An 11,582-nucleotide genomic window follows, 5' to 3' on the forward strand; every position below is an offset into this window, starting at 1 on the left:
CATCACTTTTACTTCAAAATAAAAAATTGGAGTTGCAGCAACAAAGGTGCAAAACTGAAAGAGGTGGACAAATTCTGAATCGGGGTTCGAGTCCCACTAAATATAGTGAGTATTTGTTTCGTTTCATATGAGTTTACTAAATTTAATTCTCAGTTATGTTTATGTATCGATTGAACCAAATGTATTATTCAATTTATAAACATATTGATACAAATATAATTATGTAATTATCATTTAAACAGAAAAGGGAAAACAGAAAAGAAAGTCTCTAGAAGCTTTAGCACGTGCGAGACGGATCACAACCTACGGTGGACACATGGAAACATGATCAGGAGTTATTGTCTACCTTCTAGAACCTCTTACACGTGCAACATGAAATTAGTTCACCCAGACTTGAGCGCAAAGGGAAAGTAGTGGTCGGCTTGAGCTGTGGACTGGACCTCTCTCCTTTAAAGCCGAGAAGCCGTCACCTCATCAAAATTAAGAAAAATTCTGATGTAAATTGGGTATAATTGAATTTAAATTACTATATGATAAATACAATATATTTATTTTAATTAATGAATAAAAAATGATCAATTATATAATAAAGTGTATCACACACACTACATAATTAATATGATTTGATCAAATCTAATTTGTGTAAAAAATTTCTTCAAAACTAATTACGTACGACTATATTAATTAGGTTATTAATAATTTGGATTACCTTTCCGATAAAACAAACCATGCAGTTTTATTGTATTCCTAAAATGGATTTTGATTTCCCCAATCACTAGTTGATGCTATTTTTCAATTTAATAATTGAAAGGATGAAAAGGGACAATTAGGGTAGTATTTGTATTGTACGTAAAAATAGGACTACATCGTCGTAAAATATTCAATTTGAGTTATAACTGTTGCTTTGTGATTTTTCAAGAAGTGCGTGTGGAATGTAATTATAATCATAAATATAATCTTAGAAGGTGTAGTTGTAATTTTATAAAAAAAATATAAAATGTGTGTATTTTGATTTAATTTTTTATAAAATTTACTGAAAAAAATAAAAATAAAATGTCTAGTGATCGGCTGAGAAAGCTAACTCGAGCGAGCCGAAAGCAGAGCCGGTGTCACTCCAAAACTAGATGCTAACCTTCTAGAAGCAAAGCAACGGTGCCCACTGGCCAGCGAACCAAAACAATGCAATGTGCCATGTCAGCACACAGTAATCCACACCCGGCCGCAGAGAAAAGCAGTTACCTGTGGGTCCCACTATCCCCTAACCCCTTACCATATCCCCTTATTACTAGAGATTCACCTCTTCCCCGCTCTGCTGACTTTCATGCAAACCCCCCAAGTTAGTTTTCTTCTCTCTACAAATCCTTCAAACCATTCGCCCCTTCACGAGAATCTCTCTTTGCAATTCAATGCTGGGAAGCCTATCTCCGCCTTGTCGACCCTCTTTTGCCGTGCAATTGCGCAGCCGCGGAACGTTTCTGTGCTTTGCGGTGCCTGAAGTGTCGCCGGCGGTGGACAGGAGGAGCCTCTACGAGGTCCTCCGAGTCAAGCGCAACGCGTCGCAGACGGAGATCAAGACGGCTTACCGCACTCTCGCCAAGTTGTACCATCCCGATGCTACCTCGCGGTTTATGGATTCGTCAGCGGACGGCAGTGATTTCATCGAGATCCATAACGCCTACGCCACCCTGTCCGATCCTGACGCGAGAGCGGTGTACGACTTTAGCTTGAACGTTGATTCACGACGTCCGTGGAGTACTGTCGGTGCTTCCGAATTTCCGAGTCCAGGTCTTGGGGGATGTTACTCTACCCGCAGGTGGGAAACGGATCAGTGCTGGTGATGTTGTCAACTCTCTATTTACCTCGTGACAAACGCTGCGGAAGAAAATATTGATGTAAATTTTCCTCATCTCTTTTTTTCCCCTTTGATTTTTGATTTCAGGGAAAATTATTGTACAGTAATTCTTAGTATTTACCAGTTGTAGGAAATTTTTAATGAAGAGAAATTCTCGTTAGGTGGGATTCTTGTGATTAAAGCAAATTCCTTCTGATTGGTTGGGGCCAGAGCTTTTTCTCAAGCAACCGGAATACGGGCGGTCCCAGTAAAGAGGAAAAAACCAATCAAATAAAGAATACTCGTGGCCGCTGTTGAATAATTAATTTACTTTGCCTTTTGGTGATCGGCCATACTAGACCGATCATCTTTTGAGCTCTGATTTCTTCTGTTTTAGAAACCAAGATTTTTCTTTTTTGTTTTAAATGAATGCAACCACAAAAGTTCAATTTTTTCCACTTGTAAAACCCCGAGAAAACAATTCAAGAAGATTGTTGAAAAGATAATTTTGGAGTCTCGAGATCTGATCCTAGCATGAAACATATCTGGACCCATAATTGCAATTAAATCTTCTTACTATTCCATTTGCATTGTCAGTGAATCAAATGCCAAGTCTAATTTTCTGGACTCCCATCCTTCCATTTCTGCCTGATAAACTGACTCCAGCTATTTCAAACAAAAAAATTTAATATTGGCTTGAATGCACAAAATGGAATTTATACCCAAACCGCCTTAATCGGAGTCAGAATGGGGCCTTAGCCTCAACATATCTGCCCCATTCGCAATCGCAGCCGCTGGTGACGATACTATGAACAGCTTTAAACTCTTGTAATCTTTGAAACAAGAAATGAATTTGGTACATAGTTTGACTTAAAAAATAAATAAAAATAGAAAGTCCGAACTTTTGGCCCACACTCGAGGGCAAACAGAAGCGTACTGTGCGCAGATACAAAATTGAATATCGACAGTAAGTATAGCATCAAACAGCTGCAGGGAAACTGGAAAACAACCCAGACTACTAACATATTTCAGCATTCAGGTGAAAAAAGAGGAAACACAAAAGACAATGAGACATCTGACTCTACATATTTTTCTTTCTCCCGAGTATCCCTAGAATTTTGTACAAACCTTACAATATCACATGACGACCCGGCCTCCTTAGATTTTAGAGGATCGGGCAGATTGCAGTCTCACTTGGAGGTCATTAACATGGAATTGATTACGTGCATAATCAAACGAATGTTGGAAAGCTCAGTACCACTAGTGCTTGGGAGATTGCGGTGGTGATTCAAGATTTGATACACTTGTTCAAAGATGGGACGTACATGCACCACAATCATTGGATCTGTTGGATTTATAGCAGATAGAACTTCCCTCATCCACGCTAGTTTCCGAGGGGTCTCTTTACTGATATCACAAGCTAACTGCTGTAGAAGAGAGAGGAGCACGCCTTGGCTCAAAGGCAGAGGATTCATGGACAAAATTCCGGGTAAATCAACCTGGCAGAAGTTTGAGTGAAAAAACAGTATGAGGTCAACATAACGCTTGAAGTTCACATATGTCTGAATGAATTAAGGGTATATAACTCTAATGGTCTATTTAAATTTAGCTTCAATCATGCACCCATTGCTACTTAGGAAAATAATAGCATTCACTTCACTTACTGCATGCTTCGCCTATTACTTTTCCTTTATCTAGGAAGGAGGGCAAGCAGGCACAGATACAAATCCTGATTCTTAGGATGGCCAATATCACAGCAAAACAGACCATACCTGAGCGCATAACCAGGATACAATAGCAACATCACTCCTTTGCAGTGCAGCAGTAAAAGCCTCCTCATATTTCCGCTCAGCTATCAGTCTAGATAGCTCTTTTGTCGGATCAAGAGGTACCTCAAGCTACAAAAATAAAGTCTTCTTTTTAGAATAAGTAGCTACGGAACAAGTGAATGAGTCTTTTGCAAAATAAATGTCAATTGCAGTTAACTCCAAATAAACAGAGATACACATTACAAACCTTCTCATGGAGAGCACCCAAAGGACCATTACTCAGTTGACTAACCAATGGATTTGCTGCTTTAGAGTTTGCTCCTGCAACAGCAAGCGCTAACAACTTTCTTTGACCATCAAGAATCTCACTGCTCAATGTTTGAGTAACTGATGAGGCTGAATTTATGGCATCCTAAAAAAAATAAGCCTACATCAGCGGTGCAGGTGCAGACCAAAGTAATGAAAGAAATATATAACCAGAAGACTGATTGACAAGAATCAACTTTATTCTTAAAGATTGACTATTTGCCACCTTCTCTGAGTTGTCCTTTACAGCATAAAGGTTAAGGAATAGATAGAAAATTAGCATATAACATCATCATAACAAGTTTGATACCCTTAGAGCAATTGCCAATGGCGAATGTGATGCCTCAAATTGCTGCTGAGCTGCTGTTGTATGTTCAACCATTCCTTTCTGAAATGTGGCATCAACCTGCTCAAACATGGCCCTGCATGACATCTCGAATGCAGGAATTACAGAAGTTTCCAAACTTGATTTTAGTGTTTCCTGCATAACAAATTAAGTTCAAATTCTATTAATGTATATATACCGTATAGGCCAGGCAAGCTAATATATAAAAAGAGGGAGGCAAGGATACAATAGCCAGTAGAATAGCCACCTCCAAATCGTGATTATTCACAAAATTAAGACACCAAGATCATGTAGAAAAGTGCTGAGAGAAAAAGTAGCGACAAATGAAGTTATGACTTGGCAAAAGAAACATTCCAATTAAGTTTCCTTATCTCATGTCACTATATTGATATCTGGCACTTTGCACAAGAGCAAAATCAAAATTGAGATTTCCTTCAGTGACATTTTTTTCCGTACAACCCATATTGGAGAGTCCCATAAGAATAGGCTTCTACTCCAAGAGTAGTACCACTGTAGCATCCTCTTTTCATTGCAACATTAAGCAAAAAGACAAATCTCTAGACAGAGTTTTCAGACTGCACTAATTCAACACCCCACCGCCCCAAAAAGAAAAAAACGAAAAATAAAGACAAAGAAAGGAAGCAAAAAGAATAAAGCAAAAAAGCATTCAACTATTTCTCTTAGCTCGTACCTGAAGAGCTTGCTTGCCAGAAGTTTGAAATTGAGCTTGGATCTGCCTAGCAACTGTGGCTTCAAGTTTGGAGTTGACAGATTTCTCCAGTTGATTTACAGCTTTATCACCTACCCCTTTCTGATCATAGAAATCAGGTAAGACCCAGGCACCCATTAGATTGCTAGAAAGACATACAAACAAAGACATTAACGTATATGTGAACCTGGAAACTCTCTGCAATGCAACTGGATATTGTTTTCTCGATGATGGGAGTAATTGTTCGTGCCACAGATTGCCCCACAGCAGACAGTTCTCTCTTAACAGTTTTCTCTATAATTGCAGGCATGTCTTTGTTTAAGCAACTACTAATCGTATTTGTTAATTGTTGCATGCGCTCCCGTGCAGCCTTGTCTTGTTTCGCATTCTCTTCCTGAAAACGAGCCCACAAAGCATCAGTATTGGCTTTGACAGCTTTCTCCATGATCCGTCCCAAAGTCGCCTCAAGTCTTTTGCCTTCTTTGCTAACTGGGACAGCAACCATCATAGCTATCTGCTTCTGCATTTCTTTTTGCATATTTACAAGCTGCAGAAAAACACATGAAGCAGAACTAGGGTGAGATGCAACTCTTTACACAAAACAACCACCTGCAATCGAGGAACCGCACTCCATTGCGAGTAGATACACAGCAGTGTATATAAATTTGGCTCTAGCAACATGTCACTATCATCTCCGACTGGAAACGAGACAAGAATCACAACTACTCAAAGAATTGGATAGAACTTCTGGGAAAAGATTGATTGAATTTCAAAAGGAAGTTAACATGTCAAAATCACAAGCAAGTGCTTAATAGATCATGATAAGCCAAAAGCTACTGACACCAACATTTTGAAGAAAATATGGCACCTGTTACACTAGGAAACTTCTTCCTGAAAAGCATATAACAAATCTGAAAGACCGAGAACCAGGAATGCTTAATGAGCAGTACATCTCTAGATAAACATGTGCCAGATAAAGATAATACCGCTCAAAAATTATAACAATCCAAAGAAGACAGTTACCTGCGTCAGCATCTCTTGCATGGAAAGTATTTGCTGGAGGGCATCACTAGGAGGATTACCAGAGCTGACACCTGGTTCATTACAAGAGTCTGGTGAATTAAAAGCAATACGTGTTGGTGAAGATGAACGTGATCCATGAGCACTTTTTCCTTTCTGCTTTTTCCCTTTTACATTTGGTCCAGGTTGTTGTTGAGTCGGCACAGAAGTCTGTGATTCAATGACCTTCCCTGGAAGATCCTTTGCATCATTGACTTCTCCTACAGTTGATGGTTGAGCTATTGTGTCAGTTTCACCAGTCCCATTAAACTGCCTAGCTTCGTCAACCATATAAGTTTCAGGTGACAAGGCATGGCATTCTCGAGCCATCTCAATTCCTAGATCAGATACTTGAGAGCAAAAAGATTTTTCCTTGTTTTCTGACACAAAAGTCTGAAGTTCTTGTCGGGGCGCAACATCATTGTTTTGACTAAATCTTGTTTCCCCCACAACTTTCACTTCCACCTCAACATTTCTTGCATCATTGCTAATTACCACATCTTGAATATTTACTTCAACATCAGTTTTGGGCTCATTCGCAAGGCTCACGTCAGAAGCTGAATTGGCCATCAATATTTCAGAAGGAGTTACCAAATGAGTGGGGTGTTTGAACTTAATTGGATGGTTGAGGGCCACGGAATCATCTTGTGAAAGTTTATTATCGTCATTCCTCAAATCATCATCCAATGGAGGAACATCAGGTAAGTTATGAATAACATCCATTTGTCTGTCAACCGAATATTCAACTATTTTAGGCTCTGAATTGCGTTCATTAATTGAAGGACCATGGTCAACGCTGCTCAACTGATTTCTAAAGCCAGAAAGTGTTCTGGACAGCCTGGGACTTGGAGGAAGTGGAGGTGAAGTAGCAGAAGAAATATCAGAATCATTGGTGACCTCAGGTGAAGGAACTAGTTTGGTTTCCACACTCGCAGAAGCAAGCTCCTGTGGCATTGGTGACTCAGCAGAAGCGGAGCTAACAGGGTATCTCACTGTAGATGCACTCTCCAAGCCACTTTCATGTATGGATGCCTTGGATGCAGAACTAGATATAGATATCTCCGCTTGTTTACTTCTAGAAGGCTCCACATCTGCAAGTCCTTCAGCAGTAGCAGCATCCAGTGAGACACTAGAGTCTTGCTTCTCAAACATGGCATTTTCCATTGGGGGTGGAAGACACTGAGACAAGTCTAATGCATACTGTTGAATAGCTTGTGTCTGGACACAATATACCTGTACAATTTGTTCACCATGAGGCAACAATTCACTCGTCCCTGTAAAACTTAGTATAGGCATGGTGACGGTAAATTCTGCTATGTAATCCATGCGGGTTGCCTCTGGGTTGGGACCATATTCCAGATGCACAGCATATATAGCATTCCTCTTCGCATTAGCCAATAAAAGAAGACCAGCTTGTGACAAGGCTATTACTTGATTGAAGAAAGCTTCTTCCCAACGAGCCTCCGAACTCTTTAACTCCAATGTCTGTGTACAGTGCCATGATTCAGCATCACTAGGAAGCAACCAGCCTTCTTCACTTGCTGATACCCAGATTTTTACTTCCCGATTCAGTGGACCCTGAACATATCCTTATAAAGTTGAGTGGGTAGTATAATAATTAATAGTAAGCCCAGATTCAACAGTAAAACTTTTCTGTAATGGTTTTAACAGTAAATAAACCCTTGGCTAACACATATCTAAATTTACACCCAAATGCTACTTTGTAAAATATATTACATAAACATTGAAAAACTTCTACAGCATGTACCCCAGTGATAAGTATGATATGATCCGGCCGATGAGGAGCGGCCAAAAACGTGACCGAATTAACAGGTTGGCCATCATGTGGCCGGAGAACTGCAATGGGTTGTGACTTCCGATCTTCCCAAATCTTTATCTGCAATCACAAGCAGAAGTCAAGAGGAGGCACAAAAGCTGATTGCCGAACTCTACAATGCTGTATATCACCAGATACCAAATAACACAAGTATGTATGCAACTTTGATCATCAGCAAAACTGGATGTTGGAGTTACCTTTTAACATCAACAAGAATTCACAAACACTAGTTTCCAAATTCGGCATTTTTCATCAATAAAAAATTTACATGCACTAATTGCTCTCTTGGGTTTAGATTAATATAGCATATTTGATCAAATTAAAATCTTGCAAGCACTTCTACCAAAAGAAAATATCATGAGTATGACCAAGTTATCCACAATGTCCAGGACTGGTTGGCTATTGCTTAAAGTCCGTCATCATAAGTTGATTATGAAGTCTCATGTACAACTCCACTGTCTGAGGAGAGTGTTTAAATTTGGATAAATATAACATAATAATAATAATAATACACGTGTGTGTGTGTGCGTGTGTCAGTACTCAACTTCAAAATTATACTTTACAGATGGGAGCTACAAGGAAATGTGAAATCCAACATTGCTGAGCTAGCATATCTGCACAAACTCTTATCATTTATCAACAAACAACTTTTTCCAATTATAGCTTCGTGAAGAAGATCTAGATGAGCAAACTACTCAATCCTTGTTCTTTTTCTTAATTTCACTATATACTTTCTCAATAGCATCAAAGAAGTACAACATATATGCACATGTCATTAGGAAATGATGACGGAAGGTATCGTCTGGCAGATATAAGCTAAGGTACCCAGTCCCATAGTCATTCTATCTTTTCCTGGACAATCATCCACTCGTATTGCAATTCTTTCGTGTGTCATCCAGAATGAGGTTCATGATATGCTCCTGGATTGGTCAGTTGTATCTAACAAATTTCTGAATAGCCACTGTTCCTAGTCATGCTAATAATCCAATTTCATGTTGTTCACTGATGTCTTCCTTCCTTTGCTTTTCAATCCTTATTCCACCCTGAATTTAAATTTTCATTTAAAAGACAAATAAACTGGCCTACCTCTTCTTGCTTGTCACCGCAATATAGATGTTGCCAGAAAAAAAGTGCAAAAGTTGCAAGCATTTCCAGTTTACACTGATTAAAAAGTTAACTCTAAACAAACATGTCCACCCTCTTTCACATATATATGATCCAAAAGCAATATTAGCTACAATGAATGAAACAATATTAGCTAAGATGATGAGGCCAGAGATCAAGCTCCTACCAGTGTTCAGGAAGACATCAGCTAAGACAAGCCCTACATGAGAGTAAAGGGGAAACATATAACATACCGTGCCATCTACTGAAGCAGATACCAATCGGGTGGTCATCCACTGGCACATAGACAAGTCAGTCACTTCTCCTTCGTGACTACCAACAAGTTGGACCCCATCAATCAACTTCTCAATGGGACATTTAAGGGGTTCCTCGGCTGAAAACTTTTCACCTTTTCCCACTTTTGTAGTATCAATCTTCAAAACACGTCTGCCAATTCCCACCACAAGAACTTCCTGCAAGCAAATCACACAGTCAACCAAATTTACATACTGGAAAGATCAAAAACACAGTAAAAATCCTCAAAGGCAAATAACAAAGGAATACTTGTTTATGGCAATGCCAACAAACTCTGGGGTGAACAGATTCCCCTTCTCCAGTAATTTGAACGGCAATAATGATCTTTCCAGTAATTTGAGGCTTGTCTTCTTCATCTGGACCTTCAGTAATCTTCCACACATAAACCCGGCCATCGACACTTGCACTATATCCAAAGAATTAGCATATTAAGTACAACCAAAGATGGATTTCACAAGAAACACTGAGAAAGAGGCTACCTAGCCAAAAGGTGAACATCCTCAGCAAAGAAAGCCATGTCTGTGACCCTCTGGAAGAAAGCACATCATCCAACAGATAAATCAATGATAGATCACAAATGCTCGATAAATTTCAAGGAACAAAAGACATGTGCTACAAACTCACTAACATAAAACAAACATCAATAAGATATTTCAATATCAATGAGAAAGATGAAGTACAAGAAAAAATTGCAAAGAACCTTGAAGTCACCTGATTTCAGAAAAATAAAATTTCAGAAACAAAATCAATGTGGCCGAAGAGGCAAAAACTCAACCTGAGCTAGACCCTTAAGCAATGATCTCAAAGCAGTGTTGATGTTGAGCACCCGAATAGCACCCAACTTGAGCCCATAACATATATATGTCTTATTAACTGCAATTTGCCTGCCCACAACAAGCCCAGGATCAGAACCGTATTTTGTAATGGGTGTAACCTCAAGCTGAGGCTGCACCTCTCCCGGCAACCTAACATCTATGTCGTAAACCAAACGGTCCCCAATTAAATGCCGGCCCTTTGGGAGCTTACTGCTCGGCATCCGCATCACAGGGCTCTGATTTGAAATCACTAAACCCGGCCCAGCGGGCAAACTGTTCAAATTCTGTGGCACAGATACATCAGAGGTCGAGGAAGAAGTTGGGTGGATTTGGGGCATAGGCATCGTGGGCTGCTGATTAATTTCAAGGGTAGAAGGAGGTGCACTCAACAAGGCCATCAAACGAGCCCCATGGTTATTAGGGTTTTGGGAATTAGGGGAATTATGGAAATTGGGGTGGTGTGGGGAAGTAGGTGTTTGCACCTGGGGTTGGAGCGTGGGCGTAGGATAAGACATGGACCTCTGCGGGTGCGCGTTGGTGAATTCCTGGTGGGGCGGCGGAGGACTGGAAAAGGCGGCGTACAACGGATGGTAATGGAACGGCGATGTTTGTGGGGGATAGGAATACCCCCCGCCAGCGGCGGCTCCGGCAGGCGGAGGATAAGAGGCCGAAGGGGGGGGAAAAGGAGACGAAACCAAATTAGGGTTAGTACCAGTGCTACTAACATTAGTGATGAAGTTCTGGGGATTAGAGTTGGAAGTGGCGATGGAGGTGGGGGGCGGCGGAGGAGTGGAAGGCTTGAACAGTTTCTGCACATCGAAAGGACCTCCTCCTGGTGGGTTCGGATTGCCAGGGGAAGCCATCTCCACGAAAATGGCGAAGAACCCTTTAACAGCTGCTACTGTGTGTGCTGGATAGAGAGAGATCTGGAAGATTTTGCAGTTGATCCAGAGCTCTTTATGTGTGCTTCAACAGATATGTAGTATATATTATAGCTGTATGTATAGGTTGATTGAGAACTGAGAACTATAAATATGGAGAATGGGGGGTGGGGTTGGGAGCCTAGATGGGGGGGTGTGCACTCGGAGAGACTATGAGAGACCACCAAGGTGGATTTTTTTTCTTTCTTTTTAACACTAGCCTCCTCTTTACGTGTTATTATTGTGTGTATATAATAAATAATATTTTATATTTTTAAAATATATTATAAATAAAAATATATATTAATAAAAAAATTAAATTAAAGATATTATCGACATAACAATAAAATTTATATTATAATATCATAATCATCGTTAATGAAAAAATACGTTTTTTTATATAGTATAAATTAAATACATTCAATCAATACATATAATAAATTGTAACAATCTTGAATTTGATTAATATTTTAATATAAATATAAATATATTCTAATAATTCAGATAAATGAGACAAAAAATATATAAAATTAAAATAAATTACATAAAGTGACAGAAAATACTTACACAT

The 11,582-nt window shown here is 39.5% G+C and overlaps 2 protein-coding genes across 3 annotated transcripts; one reads left to right on the forward strand and one right to left on the reverse strand.

Annotated features, from left to right (window-relative positions):
* Positions 1-1,290: 1,290 nt before the first annotated feature.
* Positions 1,291-2,337, forward strand: LOC148784463 (chaperone protein dnaJ 11, chloroplastic-like). Of its 2 annotated transcripts, none has more exons than XM_088877037.1 (2): positions 1,291-1,892; positions 1,977-2,337. In XM_088877037.1, exon 1 carries the CDS (start codon positions 1,407-1,409, stop codon positions 1,836-1,838), a length of 432 nt encoding a protein of 143 aa, XP_088733163.1. In that variant the 5' UTR covers positions 1,291-1,406; the 3' UTR covers positions 1,839-1,892; positions 1,977-2,337. The 2 variants fall into 2 exon arrangements, with proteins under 2 accessions (XP_088733163.1, XP_088733164.1); XM_088877038.1 differs by having other exon boundaries at positions 2,014-2,337.
* A 303-nt stretch (positions 2,338-2,640) lies between these two features.
* LOC105176560 (enhancer of mRNA-decapping protein 4) lies at positions 2,641-11,168 on the reverse strand. The gene is made up of 12 exons (XM_011099404.3): positions 10,052-11,168; positions 9,756-9,805; positions 9,526-9,682; positions 9,216-9,434; positions 7,789-7,917; positions 5,985-7,598; positions 5,149-5,508; positions 4,944-5,063; positions 4,217-4,387; positions 3,848-4,012; positions 3,604-3,729; positions 2,641-3,330 (listed from the first exon to the last, which is right to left on the reverse strand). Exons 1-12 carry the CDS (start codon positions 10,952-10,954, stop codon positions 3,022-3,024), a joined length of 4,323 nt encoding a protein of 1,440 aa, XP_011097706.2. The 5' UTR covers positions 10,955-11,168; the 3' UTR covers positions 2,641-3,021.
* Positions 11,169-11,582: the final 414 nt, after the last annotated feature.

This window comes from Sesamum indicum, linkage group LG13 (genome assembly GCF_026168435.1).
Source record: "Sesamum indicum cultivar Baizhima isolate 11 linkage group LG13, ASM2616843v1, whole genome shotgun sequence".
Lineage (NCBI taxonomy): Eukaryota > Viridiplantae > Streptophyta > Magnoliopsida > Lamiales > Pedaliaceae > Sesamum > Sesamum indicum.